We start from the raw sequence: 25,928 nt of genomic DNA on the forward strand, positions 1-25,928 counted from the left end.
AGGGTTTTAGGAGATCGTGGGGGGTTGTTGCTAGGGTTTCAAAGTGGCTCACCTTGGCACGCCCCACCCCACGCCTCTCCTTATATAGAGCTTACTAATGGGCTCCTATGTTAGAAGCCCTTTAGGACCCTAACACCTCATGGATCACAATCCAATCAAACCCACAAATCCAATTTGTATGTTTCGTTTCAACCCATTAAGTGTGTGACCCGTTAGATTCATGTACAAACGGCTATGACTCAAAAACCCTTTCCAAACTGAAGTTAATAGCGGTCCCTAGCAGGATATGTCCACTCCCGAGTATACACAAAGATCATATCAGATGAACCTTAATATACACATGCACCGATCCTTTCGCTTCACGATACCAGTCAAGATCAAGTAGTGGATTCATCATGATTAACTATTTAATCATATTGGCATGGCCATGCACTTTCTTAATCCAACTACCTCGAGGGGCCCAGAGATATATCTCTCGTTATCAAGGAGGGGCAAATTGCATCTTGATCGCTCACACCCTATGACATGTTTCATGATAAACCTGAAAACTACCTTTATGACTATCCAATTACAGAATAGCGTTAGGTAGCCCCAAAGTATGTCACTACATATTCTATGAATCATTGACGATCTCAAGTTTAAGGATCCTTTAGGTACACTATCTGAGATAACAAGTGATAGCACATCATAAATAATAATCCCAGCAGTATCTCAAGGTAGATCTATCCAATATCATGCTCTGTAACATAAATGTTCACATTATTGACCTATTATCTCTATACCTATGATTTGTGAAACATGATCATCAATTAATACATGTGCTGGTCTTATAAATCATCACAGTGATACGTCTGACCAAGAATCAATTTAGAATAACATCATGATAAAAACAAAGAGTTCCGCAAACAAGTCACATACTTGTCAATCAATATAAATGATAGTCATTATTAGAATAACATATTATTCAAAAATACATAAATATAGATATGATACAATCATCTCTATCATTGCCTCTAGGGCATATCACCTTCAATATCCCCTCCAACGCGGGGCACAACCACTTAGACCACGTATAGCGGATAACAAGCGGGCCCCTCTCGTCCTCATGTAGTCCCGGTGAGGGTTCCGATCTCTCCACGTTGATGACCCGCTTATTTTCCCACAAGCTTACTCCGCCTACGTATGCATCTCATATGTCTCTTCGGTTTGTATAAGATGAGGGTCATGTTAGTAATATGGAGGTTTAACAAATAAAAATCGTTAGAAGTACCACATCACTTTCCACACCATGAAGAAGGTGAGCACGATCCTTGTGCAAGGGTCTGGGGGCTGGCTCTACAAGTTCGCTGAGTAAGGTGGCACGCGTGCATGGACGATACCACGAAAGGTACTCCCAGTATGTGGTGCCGTTGTATTGTCCAGCAGGAAAGATGACATCCATCGTGGCTGACTCCATACCTCTGTGTGTGCTTGGCATTCACGGATGCTCAGTCCTAATACCTCTGCTCCCCTATGCGCTCCTATGAGGAACGATGACATCCTAAGAGAGGGTGAATTAGGACACTTATAAACTAATGGCTCTAAAAACTTCACAAGATAAATCTATCTCAATTTCTATCTAAATATACTTTAAATTTATCTAGTGTGTATACTCTACCGTTTAAGAGGACTGCAACCTACTCTAGCAAGGTAAATTGCAAGTATGTAAGTGCGGAAACGTAAATAATGTAGAGAGATAAACTCGGCACAAGGGATTTTTATCCCATGGTATCGCTGGCACACAAGCCACCCCAGTCCACGTTGGAGCCCCATAAAGGATATGCTCCCAGATGCCAAGTTTCTTCCCATCGCGGCTGTTGAGATACCAAGTCACCAAGACAAGGCCTCAAGCACAATGAGCAACCAAGGTAAGGTCTCACCACTAACCTCTCTTCCAATCATTTTTGCATCGTCTTCACTTTAGAGCTTTGGTCACAAAGACAAGGGCCTCCGTGTCCCCGTACAATCTTCTTACTGTCGCTCCACACCAAGTAGAAGGGTCAATAAGTTACTGACGAGTCACCAAAACTCCAAGGTGCCAACATACCTCTCGGTACACGATTGGATCACTCCTTGATTAATTAGATTTATCATTTAGGTTAATATATAGGATGTAATTAGCTGTTTATCGTACATACATCTAAGTAGTTTTTTTTTTACATTTACGTTTGTTTAGCAGAGACGCTATGACTATCTATATTTATTATGGAGAACGTCCCGCAATTTTTCATGAGAGGCTCATATCAATTCAAAACTGTCAGCACATAGAGAGTACGGTTGAGCTACCTATTGATCTGAATGGCTTAAAATCACATGTTATGAGCCTTTTGCGTGTGAACCAGCAGTCCTATAATGTTGTCCTAGAGGGTATGCGGCCACGGTTTGTGCCAAATAGCTCGGTCATTATTCATACACTGTTTGATTTGAGAAGGAACAATGCATGAGCTTTGTACTCACGCAAGGCATTAGAGGTGAACTTTGAAATATTGGTGTACGTAAACATAGTATCATGACTGGTGCAAGGTGAAGTGGTGACTAGCGTGGAAGGATCAGGCCATCATGTGATGCATGATGAGGAGGGAGGGCATGTCGGGGAGGGCAATTGCGGTATGGAGGGACCTGGAGTGGACTCTACTGAGGTAGATGCAGGATGCATGGATGATGAAGCCGGTGGTAGCGGGGATGAAGAAGGTGCTAACAACGATGACCTGGTGCCAGCGATCCAGTACTTTCATGGTGCTGGGCTGCTAGATTTTACCATCGTTGAGTATAACACCTTATCTAATTGGGGATACCAGAATAGCGACATTCAGGTGGGACAATGGTTTCAGAACAGGGAGGAGGTCATCCACTTTATCATCAACTATATTGTAATCACAAGAAGGGACCACAAGTGCGTTCGGTCTAACTCTACGGAGTATGAGGTCAGGTGTATCAAGCACCCGAATTGTCTTTACTTCGTACGAGCATATAAGCCAAAATACGAGAACTATTTTGTGCTGAGTAGACACACCCCCACATACATGCAGTGAAGAGACTGTTAGGAATGTGAGCTACGCCGTTGATGCAAGGTTCATAGCCCAACTCCTCATCACCCTAGTTGGCACGGACATATGTTTGTCACCAAAATCCATTATGGAGGAGGTACAGACTAAGACGGGTATCCTGATCAATTACCACACCGCATGGCGAGCAAAGCATAAGGTGTTGAAGATGTTGTTTGGAAGTTTCGAAGAGTTTTACAACTATGCCCCGAGGCTACTACAGAAGATTGCCATGACAAATCCAGAGACTCAATGAGCCATAGTGGATGATCCCATCAGGCTGGAGGATGGGTCCTACAGTAGCACTGACCGATACCTCATTAGGTTTTTTTGGTCATTTGCCCAATGCATCGAAGCTTTCAGACATTACAAGCCGGTTGTATGTGTGGATGCCATATTTCTTAGCGGCAAGTACCATGGTAACCTTATGACAGTAATGGCGGCGGATGCAAACAATCAGATCATTCCTCTCACGTTTGCAATGGTTGAGAGTGAGAACAATGATAGTTGGTTGTGGTTCCTCACCTTGGTGAGGACACATATCGTTGGCAATAGTGAACGAGTTTGCATCATCTCAGACCGCAACAAGAGCCTCTTGCATGCGTTGGAGATGCTGTATGACAGTACAAACTACTCCATTGCATGGCCTGATGTGGAGAGAAGGTGGTGCATGCGATTGTTGGGTGCGAACCTGTACTCAAGGTATCACAACAAGGGTCTTGTAAAAAGGTTCAAAGGGTTGTGTCTTCAGAACCAGCAGGTGAAGTTCAACGAGATATAGCGAGAGTTAAATGAGACCACTTGCAAGATGATGGCAGAACAGGAAGCACGGGAGGACCATCTGCGGACACAAATGGTGGGGGGTCAAACCATCATTAGCCGTTCACGTGCTACGTTTAGCCAGTGGATAGCGGGAAAGCCAGCGGAGCATTGGGCCCTAATCCATGACACTCACGGTGCCAGGTTAGAACATAGTATTTCAATGATCGTTGCAGCAGCCATACAAGAGAAGGTTCAACGAACACTACAAGAGGATGTTCACACACCACATCGATATGGTGTCCAACCAATAACGAAATAGGACGTGCTCCTACCGTGATAGCTCAAGATGACGACGATGATGATTTCATGCCACCTCGATCCCTCCCTCCGAGGCCTTCATCTCTGGAGGACAGTGATGACCGTGAAGATGATGTTGGATTTACTTGTACCCGTCCTCACAACTTCCAACTATCACCTTAGAGACGACGACCATCTTACCCTGATAGCCTTGACTATCATAACTGGCATTCTTTCGCTAATTTACGTCATCACTTTCCACCGTCATCTTGAGATGATCAATGATACAAGGGTTAATGTTGTGCATGTTCAAACATACCTAAGTGTTAAGGCTGCCCACCGCCTTAGAGACTACATGCATGGTGAATTACGTATTTTGAAATGTACAGTTAAATTAGCAAATAATTTCAATTTTTTTTAAAGTTGGCAATTACATGAAATGACAACACACTGGCAAATAATTTTAAATTTTTTTGAAATTTGCCAATTACATGAAGTGTCAACACATCGGCATCAAATGACAGTTAAATTAGAAAATAATTTCAAATTTAGTTGAAAGTTGCCAAATACATGAAATAACAACATGCCGGTATCAAATGATAGAATCAAACTGCAGCTAGCCACGACCATATTTGGCAATTACATAAAACAACAACACGTGCAAAAAAAAAAACAATTTTGTCAGGAAATAGGAATTTTCGGCACACGGTGTGCCGAATACGGGTGATTTTTGGTACATGGTGTGCCGAATACGGGCAACAATACCGTATTCGGCACACCGTGTGCCGAAAACACCTTTTTTGGTACACCGTGTACCGAAAATGAATTTTTGGTACACCGTGTGCCGAATACGGATGTTAAATTCGTAAATACGGCTACATGTTGTCTATTTCGGTAAATACGCTCATATATGTTGTCTAATTTTGGATTTTTGCCGCATATCCTGAACGCTCCCACAGCCCTCTCCTCCCAATCCCATCCTGCCGGTACTGAGGGCGGAGGGACTAAGGTTAACGCGGTGAGCCGACGTCTTATAGGGCGTGCAACCTGTAGCTTGCCACAACCGGACTCGAGTTTGCAGGCCTCCGTTGTCGGCAGGACGGTGAGGCAAACCGTCAATGTGAAATGAGTATATCCTATACTTTTGCGTAACCATAAAAATATATATTGCATTTAGCAGAAGGGCGTTTCATTTGTGATTTGTTGTGACGCCCATCTCCACAACCACGTGGCCTGAACCTCCTGCACCCACCCTCTGCTCGCTGAAACCACCGTCACAACACTATGTCTCAGCAATCGCTCCTCCCACGGTTATAAACCTCGCTCCGACCCCTGACTGAGTTTCCTATCGACTCACCGCGCCTAAGCACTCGTTTTTCGTCAAAATCCCCTCACCCAAGAGCTCCCGCGGCAGCGCCGAAGCTCTGCCGAGCATTACCACCGTCGCTGAGCCGATTCGCGCCACCCCGATGCCGTCCGAGCTCACGACATCGTTCACCAACCACATATCATTGTCCACGACCGCTCGCTGTCAAGTTTCATTGCTGCCGTCAAGCTCATGTCTCCGTCGAACCATCACCGAGCTCTGCTATCGACATCGTGCTTCTCCTATCTTCTTCGTCGTCGTTTGAGCCATCAAACGGGTTTGCCGTTGTCTCCTCTTCGTACTCCGCCGCTCATCGTCGAAGATCAACCACCGGAGCTTAACTCTAGCGACCTTCTGAGCCAAGCCGTCATGTCTGTCTGTTGTCGCTGTCACCCTCACGTCGGAGCCGAGATAGCCTATCCTCCACCATCCAATCATAGATCAACGGCCGAGACTAAAAGGTGTGATACCCCTTCACGAGCAAGTAGGATAACGCCACGTGCCCACTTTGATGACAAGGTTTATGTAGTACAGTCAGCACCACATGTCGCCCACGTGTAGGCCACATCAACTACCCAATTCTTGTATAGTGACATATTTTTCTAAAGAAAATTGAATTACTGTGCAGTAATTCAATTTTCTTTAGAAAAATAAATCATGAAAATAGAATAATTCTGAAAATAGGTTTTCTTTTAATAGAAAATTTTCAAAATTTAGTATATGATTCAAATAAAAGTTTTTAATAGGTTTTTAATTCTAAAAATAGTTTTATTTTGGAATATAGTTTTCAAAATATAGATTAATTCTAATAATATTTTAATATATATTATTTGATAAAATAAATGCTTTTTACATGTTTTGTTGCATATAAAACTAGTTTTAATTATAGTAAAATGCAAATAAATTCTATAAAATTGTTTTTTAGTTCTATGGTATAAAATAATTTTAGAACATTTTAAATAAATGTTTTAGGTTTTTTAAAATTTTGGTTTAATTCTAGAAAAATAGTTTTTGTTGCTTTCAACCATTTAAAAATTTGTTTATCATAGTTTCACGTCGTAGCTCCAATTTGGGTGGTTTTTGTGTCAAAATCTTTCTAAAATTGTTCCATAGCCATCTCTAATTTTTGATTGTTGTGTTAGCTTCGTGTTGCGCTATTCTTTGTGTGTTGTTCTCTCCGTGTGTTGAATCTTGTCCGAAGCCGTTTGAGAATTTTCAAGATCAAGACTTCAGTGACTTTGAGCAGCACTTTGGAGAAGGGAAGTGTCCTTGATCATATTGACCCCATTGTAGGAAAATGTCTCTTTTACTTCTATTGCATGCTTGGTAATATGAATCCATGACTAGAGTTTACTAGATTCTTCCATGATTATCCTTGTCGTCTGTGTTGAAGTTTGGGTGTCATGGGTAGAAATGCTTAGTTGTGCTGCCAAGTTGGGTGGTTTAAATGTTAATCTGTTTAACGTTGTATGCAATATGAACTAATTTGGTAATCTTTTTAGCAATATGGAGCATACAGATTCTAAGCATGAGGTGATATGGTGGGGGTATGCACTATGGGTTGGTGGTAGTACTTGCTTGGAATCCTAAGGATTGGCTTGTGGAGCATTAACCCAGCACAACAGCACAACTACAAGACTTATATGGGTACAATCTGGCCAATTAATTAGATGTCCTCCTTATTCTGTACGCACCAGTTGACTGTTGAGTGACACAAGAGGAAGCCTCTGCAGTAGATGGAATCCTTATTAGCGGTGAAACCTTAGTGAATGCATACAGCGTATAAGCCTCGTAGTGAGACCCTAGCTCTACACCCCAAAGTGTGAAGCAACACGGGAATCATGACTTGTGGATAAAGTGTGCAAACTCTGTGGAGTGTAAAACTGATATATCAGTAGTGCTCACAGTCAAAAGCAAGCTTGGACTTCTTTATGATTATTGGAGGATTTTGGATGGTTGGTACTATTAGTCGGGTGATGGTAACTCGTTGAGTTGGTAGCTAGGTAGTGGAATACCTGATGAGTTTGGTAGTCAGATGAAATCTGACGAGTTGTTCTTGTAGAGTCAGTGTCGTCACACATAGTAAATATGATGTTGTATATGCTTTTGAGTCCTAGGTTAGGATGATGTAGATGCAGTAAAACTGATTCAAACCTTTCTTGTCTTAGTTCTCATGTCATATTTTCCCATACTTGATGAGTATGATATGTACTTATCATTTCTATTTCTAATAATAAATATTTCTCAATTGAAGAAGATTACATAAAAATCAATGAAGTTGAAGACTACAAGGAAGACGAAACGTCCTAAGTCGAGTTACTCTTAGTCGATTGTATATAGTGTGCCCTGAAATTTTGTTGGAGTTTTCTCTTGATTTTCCGTTGTTGTTTAGAATTATCGTATTTATTTCAATAAAATTGTTTTATATGATATACTTACTATTATCATTGATGACATCACTATATATATATATATATAATATATATATAATAATAAAATTAATTTTAGTATACCGATAGTTTATATCTAATTTGTCAAGTAAAATCGGAGGTGACATTTGTCTGCTACTCCAGCCATGATGGAGCACGATCCAGGTTCAAGCTAAACCTCCGTTCCATGCATTGGTCAATCTGTGCACGAGACGACGAACGCCAGCAACATGTGGCGCGCGCGCGCGCGCAACAAGGCCCCGCCACGCGTCGCGCATGCAAACAGCTGCTCCCCTCCTTTGACGGGGACACTGGCCACCCTCACGATTTCACCTCGCCTCGGTTCTTGCTATTCACAGCACCAGTTCGGCAGCGTCCGCGCCTCCGTCCGGTTGCGGAAATAATTGAAGAAAAGGACGTCTCGAAGAATCTCTGTGAATCCGTGACGCCGACGTGAATCGGTTTGTTTACTTCTCCAATCGGGAAGAGCCGTGCGGTGCGTGCAAACCTCCTCTTATTATTGGATTGATCGAGGGCAGGCACTTCCTCGTCCGTTCCTTCCTCCCTTCGATCGCCATGGACCTGGCCAAAGGGCGAGGCGCGCCGAACGGTGGCGTCGGCGCGGAGGAGGCGACGAGGAGGAGGAAGAAGGTGGAGCTGGTGCAGGAGGCCATCCATGGCTTCCTGGAGGAGAAGAGGATGGATCTCCAGGAGGGAGAGAGGAGCTCGATGGTCGGCCGGCAGGAGGAGGAAGGCCTCCTGTCCTCGTTGCTCACCAAGGTACGTGCTCTGTTATGGATGTGCGGATTGTTTCAAGCTGCAAGTGCAGATGCACTGCACGATCGTTGCCTACCGGCTGCAAGTTCAATTGATGTCGGAGCGATTCAGTTTTATCAGTTTGCAACGGAATGATGCGGTTTCATATTCGGCTGATTGAATTGAACGTCATGGCTTGAATCAATGTACTGATTATGCCTGGTTGCTACCATTTCTGAAATTACCAAAATGAGCCTTGCCAAACTTAGTTTTTATGATTTTTTTTTTCAGTTTTGATACAGCAGTGCACAGAGGCTACTGAATGTACAATCGTTTAGTTGCATGGTTGCATCTATTGACATTACAGTGTTAGAAATTGGACAAACCATAGCAATTACCTTGTATCTACATTTGTTCCATCCTTTCTTGGTGCCATTGCCGAGAGCCTGTAACATGATTGTTTCTTAAACAGCTGGATGCGCTAGAGAAAGAAGCTGATCAGGACAATGTGGAACAAAACTCCTTCCATCCTAATTCTAAGGCAGGACATGGTGACAGCAGCAAAGAGGTGGAGTTAGCGGACATAGCGAAAGACCTGAACAAGATCAAGAGGCAGAACATGATCACCCACATCCTCCTCGGAACGGTCATCGTCCTGACCGCCGTGTGGCAAGTTAACGAGGTGTCGTTCCTCCTCTGGGTGCAGAAGAAACTGAGCAATCCTTTCAAGCCACTGGGGGACCTGATCAAGGCTTCCCTCAAGGGGAGAGGCAAGAAGCCGGTGATCGAGGCATCGCCGCTACCGCCGGTTGGCATCCCGGATGTTACCCGAGCTGATCTGCCAACACTGGTCATCAGCGGTGAGGACAGGTGAGACGGTAATGCTAGAAATGGGCCGGTGGCTATGCAAGTGCCATTTTTGGTCGATTTGTGTGTTCATCAAAGTTGAATGTAGCAACTTGTAAGAATTTCATGAGAATGTGTATTCTTGCAACCAGTTCTTTCGGTTTTTCTTGAATGCTCGCCCTTCACTGACTCTTAAACTGAAACTCGAGCATTTCTTTGCAAGCATAGTGGCTCAAACTGGTTCCTGTCTTTCTTGATTCTATTGTGCCGAAACGTAAGATTCAGAGAATTTATCCTCCCTCTGCTGTTTCAGCTCCAGGGCCTTGTTCGATTCTCAAAGCGCACATTGTCTTATGTAAATTCTGTAAAACCGTAGGATAGTGATATTGTTATGATCGTGTTATGAGTGATTGTTCCACAGTCAAGGCCCAATATCTGTTGTTCAGAAGGTGGAGACAGCTGTTTGCTTTGGTAATCCTTGAACCAGAGAGCTCTGTTTTTCAAAGGGATACGTCAAGGCTTTCTGATGCCTAAAAATCTGATAGTAAAGCTTAAAGGGCCTGTTTGGATGGGAGGAATTTCATCAGAAAGTTTAAAAAAGGTTTCAATGAAACACCGTTGGCTAAACACCCCTTGAAGGAGAGCACAATGTTCGGAAATCTGAAGATCTCATATTCAGACTGCTGGCACTTACTGCCACATACATTCATACATTTACATGGGGGTAAATGATGATGATATTATTATGATGCCTATTATGATAGTCCCCCATGAAGTGAAATCAGTAGCCATAAGAAACCTGGTCAATCTTCAAATTCATTCATCACAATTCCTCGGCCTGAAGACAAAAACTCCGAGTCAGTTCCTTGCAATTCTCTTGAACTGCAACCATAGGGGTAGGCAGGCGTGCAGGCTTGGCGTAACCAATCCTGAGGAAAGACCGCCAATTAAGAGCTTCACTGCAACCTTCCCATCTCACTCCAACAAGTGAAGCAGATGAACTGTAGCAATCGCACTGATTAAAACATGTTGTTTTACACAGAACCTGGGTTCTGCAACATATATACGTCCGATATTAGGTACCGAAGTTGATCCGTGAGAAGCTTTACATTTTTGTTTTCGCTTTCAATTTCCTGCAATGAACTTGAAATGTTTAGATAGATTTGCAGTAAACGTCGCAGCATTACAGTGCTGGGACCAAGTAGAATGCAAAAAAAAAAAAAAAAAAAAAATGCAGTAACGCTTTTTTAAAACCCACTGCAATTTGTGAAATTCTAATATATGCGAACAAGACCTTTCTCAAAGTTGATGCACGCTCTTCCGATCTCTTGATTTCAACTTCATCTACTTTGTCCTCTGTTGATCCAATTTCCTAAAATAATAACAATTAGTCCTATGACTCCCAATCCATCAAGTAAATAGACGAAAAATGGGCATTAAAAAGAACAGAATAACTTGATTGTGGTCATCAAACAGCATCAGCAAGAGAAATTCAAGATACTGTGTTTAAAATATTAAGCACTTTCATGCCTAGACATTTATAGGAGACAAGTTATTACTTCTAGTGATGAGTTCATAGCTCATTCGGATACGATTAATACTGTCAATAATTATAAAATTATACAATATCCAATTATAAGAGCACGTGTATGACAATTAGACCATCAGGTGAACTCGTTTCTCACTGTTCATACTTTCTTGGATGGATTCCTACTAAACTCTTGTGATGTTTTATTGTTTAGGAACGTGGGAGAAGCACCACAACCTTAACCAAACGTCACCCCTCGAAGTCCAAGTCTACTCGGACTCAAGGCAGAGCTCTAATCGTGGTCGAGTCGCAGGACAATACGTCAGTAAAATGGGTATAACTCTCTCATACAAAGTCCGTTTTAGGTAATTTTGGACATTCTGGAAAGCTTACGACTAGCCCTTTTCAATGGATATGAGCTCGACCAAATATTCCTTATAGTTTAGTCAAATTCAAAGAAATAAGATGTTGCACCACTGTTTTGGACCTAGTTGGGTCTTGTAATCGTGTCGGGGTCGGAGTCCAGGTTGTGTACGTCTCTTTCTATAGCTGCACAACCCTAGGTCAACCTCCTCACGTCCCCCTGTATATACATAGTAGCCATCGTAGTTTAGGCTCGAGTTTTGCTTAGATTATTCTGTTTTATACAGTTTCGCCGCTTGTTTGGTTTGTAGAACCCCAACTCGAGCACTTTATTAGTAATTATTAATATTCAGATTATATCTACCTGTTCTTGCTTGTGTTCTCGATTTGCTTGCAGGAAAAGCCTTCTTGGCAAGGTCAACCGAGTTCTGGCACGGTTGATAATCACGGAGTAGTGATGTAGTGGCTACGAGGGTTCTCGATCTGTCTTGGTCAGAGCCTTTAGATCATCAATGTCGAAACTCCACCAATCAACTTATCATATTACCTTCAGAAGATCGGATAAACGCGCATCAAGTGGTATCAGATTCTCAGTTGCCTGTTAGGTAATCTCAGTTATCCCCTTTGTTTCGTCGTTTTCCATTACCTATAGTCCAGAAAATTGCCCCATAAAAGTATTTAGATCTTAGTTTTTTTCCGCTGTCCACCACCTTGTGCCTTCGCAATGTTGTTTTCAGTATTCACGTTGTTGAGTTTGAGTCCATCGTCGGTGTCTTTGTTGCTGGTCAAGTCACCGTGATCTAATTTCTAGTGTCCAGTCTTGCTATTTACTCGTCGTGTATCTCGGCCTGCCCTTGCCTGCAATAGTCGAGATTGTGTCTCTAGTCAAGTCGACCATCTACTCGGGTTCGACCATTAGTCGCTTCAACCATCTACTCAAGCTTGATCACTAGTCGAGTTGACCATCTAGTTGGGTTCGACCACTAATTGTTTTGACCATTTACTCGGGTTCGATCACTAGTCGTTTCGACCATCTACTCGGGTTCAATCACTAGTCATTTTGACCACCTAGCTCTAGTCGGATTCAACTATCCACTCATTTTTGCCTCCACAACCTAGTCGGAGTCTATATGTTTTTGGCTGCTCTCGAACACCCTACGTACTCATCATATCGAGTATTGTCCGACAAAGTTCGAGTATCACTCGATAGCCCAAACATAGGTAGCCAAAGTTCAGAGAGAGAGTGATGCGCGTTTGCCCGATCTTTCGAAAAGTAATATAATAAGTCGATTGATGGAGCTTCGATGTTGATAATCCAAAGGCTCCAAACAGAATAGATCAAAAACCCTCGCAACCACTACACCACTACTCCGTGGTTATCAACCGTGCCAAGATGTGGTTGACCTCGTCAAGAAGATTTTTCCTGCAAGCGAATCGAGAACACAAGCAAGAACAGGTAGATGCAATCTGAATATTGCTAATTACTAATGAAGTACTCGAGTTGGGGGTTCAACAAACTGATAAATGACGAAATTGTCTAAAACATAATAATCTAAGCTAAACCTGAGTCTAAATTATGACGGCTACTGTGTATGTATAGGGGGGACATGAGGAGGTCGATCTAGAGTTGTGCAGCCATGGAAAGAGGCGTACACAACCTGGACTCCGACTCTGACACGATTACAAGACCCAACTAGATTCAAAACGGTAGCACAACACCTTATTCCTTTGACTCTAACTATACCATAAGGAATATTTAGTCGAGCTCATATCTATCGGAAAGGGCTCATTGTAAGCTTTCCAGAATGTCTAAGATTTCCTAAAATGGACTTCGTATGAGAGAGTTATGTCCGTTTTACTGACGTGCTGTCCTGAGACTCGACCACGACCATGACTAGAGCTCAGCCTCGAGTCCGAGTAGACTTGGCCCTTGAGGGGTGATGTTCAAGTAAGGTTGTGCTGCTTCTCCCACATTCCTAAGCAATAAAATATCATAAAAATTTAGTAGTAATCCATCCAAGGAAGCATGAACAGCAAAGGACGAGTTCACCTGGTGGTCTAATTGTCATGCACATGCTCTTGTAATTGGATCTTATATGGTTTGAGAATTATTGGTGGTATTGATTGTATCCGAAGGAGTCATGGGCTCATCATCCTCACCCTCTTGAATTGGAGTCGTCCTCGACTAAAGCTTATCTTCTTCTCCCAAATGTGACTTCAAATTTGAAATGTTAAACGTGGGACTAACCCCAAAATATGTTGTAAGAAAATTCAATATGTGGTAAACACTCTTCTCAAATCCTTAAATTCTTCTTTAGAACTGCCCGTAACATAGTTGATAATAAGCGCTTGACGACCTCTGTTTGACCATCAGTTTGGGGATGACACATAGTAGAAAACAGCAGCTTCGTCTCCAATTTATTCCAAAGTGATCTTCAAAAGTGACTCAAAAACTTTATGTCATGATCCGAGACAATGGTATTAGGCACTCTATGTAGGCGAATAATTTCCTTGAAAAATAAATCAGCTACATTTGTAGCATCATCGTTCTTGTGATAAGGTATAAATTGCGCCATTTTAGAAAATCTATCCACAACTACAAATATGCTATCCCTCCCTCTCATTGTCCTAGACAGTCCTAAAACAAAATCCATAGAAATATCCTCTCATGGTGTACTAGGAACAAGAAGAGGCATATAAAGGCCATGTGGATTTAAGCAAGACTTAGCTTTGTTGCAAGTGGTACAACATAAAACGTAGCGCTCGATGTCACGTCTCATCTTTGGCCAAAAGAAGTGGGCGGATAGCACATCTTCAGTCTTTTTTGCTCCAAAATGTGCCATTAATTCTCCTACATGCGTCTTCTGTAACAACAAAAGGTGAACGGAGCTAGCTGGAATGCATAGCTTGTTAGCACGATAGAGCAATCATTCATTCAGTACATATCTATTCCATGTCTTCCCTTCTTTACAATGTTCAAGCACTTCTTTAAAGTCCAAATCAGCAACATATAAGTCCTTAATGGTCTCTAAACTAAAAATCTTATGATCAAGTTGAGATAACATGGTATAACGCCTAGAAAGCGCATTAGCAATCACATTGTCCTTTCCTTTCTTACGTTTTATGACATATGGAAAAGACTCAATAAATTTTACCCATTTAGCTTGTCGTTTATTCAGTTTAACTTGACTTCTAATATGTTTCAGCGATTCATGATCAGAATGTATAACAAATTCTTTAGGCCATAAATAATGTTGCCAAGTTTCAAGCACACGAACTAAAACATAAAATTCTTTATCATGAGTGAAATAATTAAGACTTAGCCCACTTAATTTCTTACTAAAATAAGCAACATGTTTACCTTCTTCAATTAGCACACCTCCTATTACAATCCCACTAGCATCACATTCTAGTTCAAAGGTATTACCAAAATCAGGGAGTTGGAGCAATAGAGCATGGGTGAGCTTCTCTTTCAACAACTTCAATGCTTGTTCTTGTGCAAGTCCCTATTTGAAACTACTCCTTTCTTTGTCAACTCATTTAATGGAGCAGCAATGGTGTTGAAATCCTGCACAAATCGCCAATAGAAACCCACAATACTATAAAAGCTTCTCACTTGAGTAACAGTCTCAAGGGTTGGCCAGCTCTTTATGGCTTCAATTTTTGCTTCATCCACCTCTATTCCCTGTGGAGTAACAACATAGCCAAGAAAAGAAACCCGATTCACGCAAAAGATACACTTTTCGAGGTTACCAAACAAATGTGCATCTCTCAAAGCGTTGAAAACAACACGTAAGTGATCAAAGTATAGTTCATATAACTTGCTGTAAATCAAAATGTCATCAAAGTAAACCACCACAAATCTCCCAATGAAAGCACGTAAAATTTCGTTCACCAAGCGTATAAAAGTACTAGGTGTATTAGTGTCACACCCTGATTTTCAAATTTTGCAATTCTCTAAAATTTTCCTAGATTTAATTTGAGTTTAAACAAATAGCATAGGATAAAACCTAATTTCTAATCTCAAATTCAAATTTGAATTAGGAGTATTATTTGTTTGAATGCATTCATGTTGGAGTTAGGCATTTAGGTTTTTGGTTGACTTATTTGAATTGTTTGCTTAAGAAAAATACTTAGCAAAGTTTGGATATAATAGAAAATAGTTTTGGAAAAAGGAGAAGAAATAAAAAGAAAAGAAAAGATTAAAATTCCCTCCCAGGCCTCCTTTTTTTTTCCTCTCACCCCTCTGGCCCATTTCCCGTGCCGGCCCATTTCTTTCCCCGCCTCACGCCGCTCCGCCTGGGCCGCACCGCTGCTCCGGCCCAGCCAGCCGCACGCGCCCGCGCTCGCTTGTGAAGACGCCCTGCGCCGAGCCGCTTTCATCGAGTCGCCGCCAAGTGGGGCCCGCACGTCGGAATCGTCTTCCACCCGGACTCCGCCGCCGTATCCGAGTCGGTCTGACGCTGCCTTTGAGAAGTCCTGGCCCGTCCCGACCTCCTCTCGCCGTCTATATAACCCCGGCCGTCCCCCTTGGATCTCCCATAGCCAAACCCGCCAAAACCCGAGCCCAAAATCGCCGAATCACCGAGAGCCTGCCGCCGCCGCCATTAGAGCCGACCGAGCTCACCAACTCGCCGAATCCATCACACTTTGCCGCCGACTAGCCGCCCAGCAGCTCCTCCATCGTCCTTCGAACGCGCCGGTGCCTTTGTCTTCGCTTCCCGGCCGCCGGAACCCCTCCGCCGACGAGCTCTTGTGCGCCACTGCCTCCCTCACCGCCGCTGGACCTCCCCCGTGTCGCGCCGCCCGAGGTGAGAGCTCAAACGGAACCCCCGTGCTCCCTTCTCTCTCTGCCGCCGCTCGCCGTCGAGGACCGACACCGGCGACGAGGTCTGCGCCGATCTCCGGCGAGATCGCCGCCGTGAATCCCTCAGCTCAGCCGTGTTCCTCCCCTCCGGTCGCCCGATCTATCCTCAGCCGTCCGATTAGCAACATGCGGTCTAGATTAAAACAAAGGATACCCCTTCATCCGCCTATGCCGTGCTGCCACGTGTCGCCTCTTTAATCTAGTCAGCGCATGTGCCACATCGGCTGCCACCTCGCCTTGCCAAATCAGCCTATCTGCATGTGTGTCATCCTTGTCACCATGCCACATCAACCATTATGCCCAGTCATCAATCCAGTCAGCAATTCATCTTTTCCAGTACAAAAATAATTCCTTTAATTGGTAATTTTGCAGAAAGACCCCTAGACTTTTCTGTAATTACCTAAAAGCCCCTATCTTTTTACAGTTTAGTCCCTGAACTTTTTCATAATTACAAATAGGTCCCTCTGTTTTTACAAAAAGATCCATATACTTTTCCATAATTACAATTAAGTCCTTTTCTTAATTAAAATCAACTCTAATCTTGTTTTTATCATATCTTTTCCGTCGTAGCTCCATTTTAAGCGGTTCTTGCGCCGATAGATTCGTTTCTCCGAGCTCTATCTTTCTAGATAGGTTTTGTCTTGTTGTTTCTCTGGTTTGTGCTATGTTCTTAGTATGTTTGGTTTGTGTGCTTTGTCGGTTATTGTGCGATTAGTCGTCGACGCCCCGGATCAGTTTGAAGAATATCAAGACCAGGAGCAAGAATACACTGAGCAGCAGCAAGAAGAAGGCAAGTGTCCTTGATCATATTGAACCTATGTTTTTAAATGTTTTGGTTTTACAAAACTGAATGTATTGTCTGTCAATATGATGGGTAGTCACCTATGTTAGGGTTTTCCCTAGATTTTTCCCTTATCATCCCTTGAAACCTAGATAGTTTATGGTTATGTGTCTTTTATGGGTAGATTGCTTAGCCATGCTTTTGGGATACTGGGAAGTGTCATGATCTTGACTAATGAACATATACAACATTGATAGTTAATTTGTTAATGGTCTAGCAACATGGAACCTTAGGCCTTGAGCAAGGTAGTTTTGATGATTGTCATGGTTATGACGTTGGTTTAGTGCTTGCTCAAGTAACCTAAGTAAGGACCGGTTCGTGGAGCGACAACCCGAGAAGCTCCGTACAAACACGAGACTGATATGGGAAGGCTTAGCCGATTAATTAGGGTTCTTCCAGTGTTGTGTGGACCAGAGGGGAGGTGTGGATGAGAGAAGGTAATTCTCAGAAACCACATGGCACAAGAGGGGGCTTCTAGGTGGTAGTACCTGGCGGTGAAACCTGGAGTGTTGGTGACACATACTGGGAGGATTCTTTGTAAAGGCTTCGTAGTGATCTCCTGGCAACACACCACTGGCGTGTGTATAGTGCTTGGCCGGCACTGCAATATGGAGACTTTAGTCATCTGCTTGCAGGTGATGAAATCACGACTCGTGGGAAAGTTGTACAACCTCTGCAGAGTGTTAAAACTGTTATAACAGCCATGCTCACGGATATGAGAGACTTGGATCCTCACATGATTAGATTGTGGTTATGGTTCTGGTACAGGGAGTACTAGATAGTTGTGGTTATGGTTCTGGTACAGGGAGTACCAGAAGGTTATAGTATGCAAGGTGGGGAGCCTTGTATGCTGGGTTTGCACTGTATGGGTTACAATAACTAAATAACTGTTTAATGCTTTTGAGTCCAAATATGTTTTCATTACTCGCATTTACGCAAATAATACCTTGTGTCAGCCTACTCTTGTTATAAGCCTGCATGTCATTATTTTCCCACACTTGCTGAGTACTCCATGTGCTCACCCTTGCTTTCTCCTACTAAAAACATATGCTGCTCAGTGGAAGACATTCAAGACTTTCAAGATGACCACCTGGTGTTCTAGGAGTGTGTCTTCCAGTTAGTGCCTGTGGAGTGCTTGGTCGCCGATGCTTTCGTTCCGCTGCCGTCGTTTAATAGTTATAGTTGGTTAGTAGAGTTGTTTAGGTGAAGACTTGTGTAAGAGTTTGACGATTGTAAGTTAAAGTATTGCTTTTGTTACTTCACCTATGACGTCCTTATGTGTGTTGAACATCCTGGGCACACATAAGCCGCATCTGGTTTTGGCCGTTAAAACCGGGTGTGACAATTAGTTAACCCAAAAGGCATTACTAACCACTCATATAAACCAAACTTAGTTTTAAATGCAGTCTTTCATTCATCTCTAAGTTTCATCATAATTTGGTGGTATCCACTTCGCAAGTCAACTTTAGTGAAAATTATAGAACTACTCAACTCATCAAGCATATCATCTAACATAGGGATAGGGTGACGATATCTTATAGTAATATTATTGATGACTCTACAATTAACATACATACGCCAACTACTGTCTTTCTTAGGAACCAAAAGAACAGGGACAACACAAGATCTCAGACTTTCTCGGACATACCCGCGGTCCAAATGGTCTTGGACTTGTCGCCAAATTTCCTTAGTCTCTTCCGGATTGGTCCTATATGCAACACAATTTGGCAAAGTTTCTCCTAGAATCAAATAAATTTGATGTTCAATCCCTCGAAAAGGTGGTAATCCCGGGGGTATTTCAGCACTGTTTTTGAACCATTGAATATGATATGGGTGAGGATGGTTTCTTGTTGGCAAGGCAAGCTTTTTTATCATATTTGAACTTACCAAGTTGTTGCAGCTTCCTTCATCAATAATGACTCGAACACGATAATCCTTGACTATGAGGAATATCTGAAACAAATTATTGCGTTGTAGCTGTTCTGCTTGCTCCATTTGAGTACTTAACACTCGCTGCACAATGAGTGTCCTATAATTCTCCGTAGCAACTGCAATCAATTCTTCCTCATTGTCGATATACGTCTCACGTTCTCCCTCATCGCCTGCATGGTTAGCTGCAAGTGCATATTCATCCTCAACATCACTAGCACTTACATATCTACCGTCTTCTGTTACAATGTACGCTCACTGACTTGGGCAATCCTTCATGACGTGGCCTATTTTCTTGCATTGGTGGCATACAATCTCGGTCGAAGCAACTGAAGAAGAGCTCTTGGCTGGCCCCTGCACACTTACGGATTTTCTTACCTCGGGAGCATGTGACGATGTCAAAGGTACCGTTGAACGTGCCCTATTCAAGAAGGGAGCAGCAGACTGGTTAGATGAACGTGGGGCTATTTTGACTTGTCCTGGTGTTAATTTTGAAGTGATCGTGTTTCCAAAATTGCTTATTGGTCTTTGTTGTCATCCTTGTAATTTTTTTTTACCAGACATGCAAGTTGGAACAATTTAAGAACACTATTGTATTCTTTGTAATCAACTATGTCCTGAATTACGCCTTAACCCTCCATAAAAGTGTGCCACTCTAGCCTCTTCATCCTCAATAATATCACAACGCAACATACTAATTTGTAGCTCCTGGTAATATTCTTCTACGGATCTATCACCTTGGTTTAAGTGCTGCAATTTCTTACGCAAATCATGTTTAAAAGAGGGTGGAACAAATCTGTTACGCATAGCAACCTTTAAAGCGTTCCAAGTAATAGGAGCTAATCCATCGATGCATACCCTATTCCACCAGATGATTGCAAAATTTTAAAATTCATTAGTGGCTTGCCTAACTCTATACACTTTAGGAACTAAATGAGCATTAAACTTCTATTATACCGTCATCTCCCAATCTAAATACCTTTCAACATCATAAGCACCCTCAAAAGATGGTATAGTAAACTTAACCTTAGCAAGTGAATCATCATTAATATGTGGGATATGTTGCTGAAAATTATTACCTCTCATACCTTAACGATTGAAGTTCAATCAATTTTTTTGTCGTTCATCAAAGGCGTCACATTCTTGTCTCAAAATTTTATCATCCACGACGAACTCCTATTGTTCATAGACTACACCATGAGTATCCACTCGACCATTGTTCGGTGACGGATTAACCAATCGATGAAAGCGTGTATTGAACATTGCAATGCTTTCATTAAGTCGTTACAATGCGGTATTGGTTCTCGCAAGCTTCTTATCGATGTCGTCATTAATATTTTGTCGATGATCATCCAACAACATTGTGAGTTCTTCCCTCAAAACACACTCTTTCACATCCGAAGCTTCTCCTGCCATAGTTAGTCAAAGATAGAAAACAACGAAAGATAAATTATCCCTATCGACTACTAGGTGGTGGAGGTGGAGTCACACACTCTCAAGAGTCTTACCACGCTCTTGCAAGTGTTCTTACCAATCACCGTAGTTAGCACAACCGGTGGCTAGTTCGTGATACCTTATCGAATGCGAGTGAGGTAGTTGCAAGGGGAGAAACCGTTCTAATCGAGAGAATGTATAGCTTGGACAAGTAATATTTAGTAGCAAGGAATGAAAATAATTGAAATCAGATTAGCAAAGCTGAATAAAAGTCCACAATACTCGTCACAGTTGCTGGCTCGAACATGTTCCCAGAACTAGCTCAAGTAAGCCGAAAACTATAACAGACACGAGCACAATGGAACAAAATTTGCAATGCAAACTGATTCTTTTTTTTAATTCTCCCTTTTTTTTGCACTCTTTGCTTCTCTTTTTTTTTACACTCTTTGCTTCTTTTTTTGCACTCTTTGCTTCTTGCTTGCTTTTCCTTTCTTTTTATTTTGCAAAAGTGACACAAACTCAAAAACTCTTCTACTACCTTTTCTAAGACCAGTGAGGTATGTGGGTCATAAACGTTTTGCGGAGAGTAGGGGTATAAAGGTAATAAAAAGATAATCTCTCTTTCTCTCTGAACTTTGACTACCTCTGTTTGGGCTATCGAGTGATACTCAAATTCTGTTAAACAATGCTCGATATGAGTTTGTAGGATGTCCAAGAGCAGCCAGAAACAGATAGACTCTGACTAAGTTGTGGAGGCGAAAACGAGTGGGTAGTTGAATTCGACTAGGTGGTTGAACCCAAAAGGATGGTGGGATTCGAGAAGGCGGCCAATTTCGACTAGGTGGTCAGAGTGACTGGTCCGAGCGGCTAGTGGTCGAACCCGAGTAGATGGTTGACTCGCCTAGTGGTCAAACTCGAGTATATGGTTTAAGCGTCTAGTGTTCGAACATGACTTGATGGTCAACTCGACTAGTGATCGAACTTGACTAGATGGTTAAATGGACTAGTGGTCGAACACGACTTGATGGTCGACTCAACTAGTGGTCGAACTCGAGTAGATACACAATCTCAGCTATAGCAAACAAGGCCAGACTGAGATACACAACGACTAAACAATAAGACTCGACACTAGAAACTAGAACACGATGACTCGACCAGCAACAAAGACACCGACGATGGACTCAAACTCAACGACGCGAATACTGAAAACAAAATTGTGAAGGCTCAAAGTGGTTTGGACAACGAAAAAACTAAGATCTAAATATTTTTGTGGGGTAATTTTCTAGACTCTAGGTAATGGAAAAGACGAAATAAAGAGGATAACTGAGATCACCTAATGGGCAACCGAGGCTCTAACACCACTTGATGCGCGTTTGCTCGATCTTCCAAAAGGTAATATGATAAGTAGATTGGTGGAGCTTCGATGTTGATGATCCAAAGGCTCCAAACAGAATAGATCGAAAACCCTCGCAATCACTACACAACTACTCCGTGGTTATCAACCGTGCCAAGACGCGGCTGACCTCGCTAAGAAGGCTTTTCCTGCAAGCAAATTGAGAATACAAGCAAGAACACGTAGATGCAATCTGAATATTGCTAATTACTAATGAAGTACTCGAGTTGGTTTTCAACAAACCGATAAACGGCGATAATGTCTAAAACAGAATAATCTAAGCTAAACCTGAGCCTAAACTATGATGGCTACTGTGTATATATAGGGGGACATGAGAAGATCGACCTAGGGTTGTGCAGCTGTGGAAAGAGACGTACACAATCTGGACTTCGACCCCAACATGATTACAAGACCCAACTAGATCCAAAACGGTGGCATAACACCTTATTTCTTTGACTCTGACTGCACCATAAGTAATATTTAGTCAAGCTCATATCCATTGGGAAGTGCTTGTCGTAAACTTTCCAGAATGTCTAAGATTGCCTAAAATGGACTTCGTATGAGAGAGTTATGCCTGTTTTACTGACGTGTTGTCCTGGGATTCGACCACGACCATGACTAGAGCTCTGCCTCGAGTACGAGTAGACTTGGCCCTCGAGGGGCGATGTCTGGGTAAGGTTGTGCTACTTCTCCCACGTTTCTAAGCAATAAAATATCATAAAAATTTAGTAGTAATCCATCCAAGGAAGCATGAATAGCAAGTGACGAGTTCACCTGGTGGTCTAATTGTCGTGCATGTGCTCTTGTAATTGGATACTAAGAAACGTTCTGAATTTATTCTTAAGTTGCATGAAACTACAAAAAGAATATAAAGAGCATGACTGAAAAGTATAGGATTGCTGAAAGTAAAGGTAGGAAGAAAATAAAATTTAAACCGGGTGATTTAGTTTGGTTGCATTTGAGGAATGATAGGTTTCCAGAACTAAGAAAGTCAAAATTGATGTCTAGAGCTGGTGGAGCATTTAATACAATTAAGAAAATCAATGACAATACATAAAAATTAGACCTACCGGTATATTTTAGGGTTAGTCCCACATTTAACATTTCAGATCTGAAGCCCAACTTAGGAGAAGAAGAAGAGCTTGAGTTGAGGACGACTCCAATTCAAGAGAGGGATAATAATGAGCACATGGCTCCTTCGGATACGATCAATACCTCCAATAATTCTCAAATTATACAAGGTCCAATTACAAGAGCACGTGCACGATAATTAGACTACCAAGTGAATTCGTTTCTTGCTGTTCATGCTTCCTTGGATGGATTTCTACTAAATTCTTGTGATGTTTTATTGCTTAGGAACGTGGGAAAAGCACCAGAACCTTACCCGGATGTCACCCATCAAAGTCGAAGTCTACTCGGACTCGAGGCTGAGCTCTAGTCGTGGTCGTGGTTGAAGTCGTGGTCGTGTCGCAGGACAGCACGTCAGTAAAACAGGTATAACTCTCTCATACAAAGTCTGTTTTAGGCAATCTTGGACATTCTGAAAAGCTTACGATGAGCCATTTCTAATAGATATGAGCTTGACCAAATATTCCTTATAGTTTAGTCAGAGTCAAAGAAATAAGGTGTTGCGCTACCGTTTTGGATCTAGTTGGGTCTTGTAATCGTGTTGGGGTCATCCAGATTGTGTACGCCTCTTTCCATGGCTGCATAATCCTAGGTTGACCTCCTCATATCCCCCTATATATACACAGTAGCCATAGTAGTTTAGGCTCGGGTTTTGCTTCGATTATTCTGTTTTATACAGTTTCGCCGCTTATTCGGTTTGTGTAACCCCAATTCGAGCACTTCATTGTTAATTAGTAATATTCAGATTGCATCTATCTGTTCTTACTTGTGTTCTCGATTCGCTTACTGGAAAAGACTTCTTGGCAAGGTCAACCACATCTTAGCACGGTTGATAACCACGGAGTAGTGGTGTAGTAGTTACGAAGGTTCTCGATCTGTTTTGATCAGAGTCTTTGGATCATCAACATCGAAACTACACCAATCGACTTATCATATTACCTTCAGAAAATTAGACAAACGCACATCACCTTGGGTTCTTGGTCTTTTGCTATCTGCTTCCCCTTATTCCGACTGCATATAGACACAACAGTGTGAATTTGGTCGTCTTTTGCAATTCGCTTTGAGAATTTGGTTGACTACAGCATTTGGGTTAAGCTATTACTGAGTATTTTGTTGCATTTAATAGCGAGAAATGGAAGGAGACATATTGGTATTGTGCTATAGTGTTTGTATAGTCCATTCGTTGTCAATGTTCATAAAGCATACAACGGAGCTAACTGAACAAGCTTGAATCTGTGGAAGCAAATTGTAATTGACCAGTATATGACGGCCAATGGTCATTTGGTGACACCGAGAAAACGCAACGGTAGTTTCGGTCTTCTTAGAGGAATAATCTTAATTCTAGGTTTCTAGTCTTGTTACTGTAAACAGTGATGGAAGAGTGAAGTGATCTTATTCATAGGCTTAATTGGACTCTACTAAATTCCTCCATGAGGAATAATTTGACAACATTGGCTAAATTGAGTCCCTTTGTAGTCATAGAAGAAAAAAACGTTAAATGATCTGAAGAGCGAGCAAGAACTGATAAAGATTACGGGATTCTCGGGTTTAAGGTAAAAAAAAAAGGAAAAGAGACCATGAATCCAAAGAAGCAAAATATTTGGTTTCTGTCCATTCCTTTCGGAACGAAGCAAAAGCTGTAATTTCGACACAAAGGAGAGCTTCAAACTTTGAAAGGCAACCTTGTTGCTTCTGAAAGAACAGTCTTTCTACAGATCACAATCTTCTTATGACGCAGCAAGTTCTTGGCTTCTTTACTAAGCTAAAAGCATAAACCCCATCTATGTACATCTAAGTTGATTTTTCACTGCCATTTCACCATTTGCCAACACTTTCAGCTTGCGTACGGAGAAGACAAAATCCATCCTTCCAATGCCCCAAAAGTTAAAACTCCTAATGTCAGGTCCGGAAGATTGGGCATTTCTTGCAAATCTCACCTGAGCGGAGGAGGGCACGACGGCGATGGTCTCACGCAGCGCCGCCACGGCCACCTTGCACCTGCACCTCGCCCCGTCCAGCGATCCGCCGTGGACATCGACTTCTCCTGCACCGCCGCCGTCCGCGTCAGAGGTGGTATTGAAATCGGCAGGCACAGGCAGGCGTTGCTGCTGGTGGTGGCGGGAGATGGGCCAGGGAGCGGGGTCGTAGAGCTTGTGGTCGACGGAGGCGAGGATCTGGAAGGCCGCGGCAATGGCCTCCTCTAGCTGTCGTTGCCCCTCGCCCGCTAACTCCCGTCGCCGCCGACGCATCCCCTCCGCCGCCAACACGGGGCTTGCCGGCGGTGAAACGTCGAAACCTCTCGCCTTTTCAGGAGAGGTCAGAGGAGGCCGTTGGATTCCGGGGAGAAGAGGAGAATTCTCATTTGGGCTTTTTGGGCCCAAATGGATTCGACCCAGTCACAAATTGCGTGGACCTTAGGGAGACGGACTTTTCGTGGAGTTTTTTTTTTTACATTTTCTAATATTATATATAAATAAATAGACCCGTGATGAAAAAATTTGTATAAATAGGCGTCTACCGCTTTCTAAAAGGACTAAAAACAAAATAGTGGTTAGCATGCCACGGTGACACAGGTATCTCTTACCGTCCTCTCAGAGGGCGGTTAGTGCTCGTGCTAGACCCCCTGAGCACCCCCTTACCGCCCTTTGAGAGGATGGTTAGGGCCCTTGTCGCTCTTTGAGAGGGCGGTTAGGGCCCTTGCCGCCCTCTTAAGGAGTGGTTAGTCCATTATCGTGCGCCCTCCACCACCCAACACATTATAAATAGACTATTAATCAGCCAAAATAGGTATTTAAATCTAAAAAAAAGAAAGAGAGGGGGACGAGAGGAGAGGAAGGCAGCGCGACGAAGCTCTACTATTTTTTATCTGTAGATTTAGGATCTCAGTTTCCGGTAATTTTTCTAGA

The 25,928-nt window shown here is 42.6% G+C and overlaps 2 protein-coding genes across 2 annotated transcripts; one reads left to right on the forward strand and one right to left on the reverse strand.

Moving 5' to 3' along the window:
- Positions 1 to 8,422: 8,422 nt before the first annotated feature.
- Positions 8,423 to 9,690, forward strand: LOC133922099 (uncharacterized). Its single transcript, XM_062367273.1, has 2 exons — positions 8,423 to 8,717; positions 9,166 to 9,690. The coding sequence occupies exons 1-2, from the start codon at positions 8,514 to 8,516 to the stop codon at positions 9,565 to 9,567; spliced, it is 606 nt and encodes a 201-aa protein (XP_062223257.1). The 5' UTR covers positions 8,423 to 8,513; the 3' UTR covers positions 9,568 to 9,690.
- A 500-nt stretch (positions 9,691 to 10,190) lies between these two features.
- Positions 10,191 to 25,315, reverse strand: LOC133920536 (mediator of RNA polymerase II transcription subunit 30-like). Its single transcript, XM_062365150.1, has 3 exons — positions 24,960 to 25,315; positions 10,834 to 10,911; positions 10,191 to 10,672 (listed from the first exon to the last, which is right to left on the reverse strand). Exons 1-3 carry the CDS (start codon positions 25,269 to 25,271, stop codon positions 10,574 to 10,576), a joined length of 489 nt encoding a protein of 162 aa, XP_062221134.1. The 5' UTR covers positions 25,272 to 25,315; the 3' UTR covers positions 10,191 to 10,573.
- Between the last annotated feature and the right edge of the window lie 613 nt (positions 25,316 to 25,928).

Source organism: Phragmites australis, chromosome 6, assembly GCF_958298935.1.
Source record: "Phragmites australis chromosome 6, lpPhrAust1.1, whole genome shotgun sequence".
In the NCBI taxonomy this organism is placed as follows: Eukaryota; Viridiplantae; Streptophyta; class Magnoliopsida; order Poales; family Poaceae; genus Phragmites; species Phragmites australis.

Coding starts and splice junctions, on each gene's coding strand:
- LOC133920536 (XM_062365150.1), bottom strand. CDS start 25,271: ATGCGTCGGCGGCGACGGGAGTTAGCGGGCGAGGGGCAACGACAGCTA. Junction 10,912..24,959: donor TCGTGCCCTCCTCCGCTCAG/GTGAGATTTGCA, acceptor TTATTATTTTAG/GAAATTGGATCAACAGAGGA. Junction 10,673..10,833: donor GTGCATCAACTTTGAGAAAG/GTCTTGTTCGCA, acceptor AGTTCATTGCAG/GAAATTGAAAGCGAAAACAA.
- LOC133922099 (XM_062367273.1), top strand. CDS start 8,514: ATGGACCTGGCCAAAGGGCGAGGCGCGCCGAACGGTGGCGTCGGCGCG. Junction 8,718..9,165: donor TGTCCTCGTTGCTCACCAAG/GTACGTGCTCTG, acceptor TTTCTTAAACAG/CTGGATGCGCTAGAGAAAGA.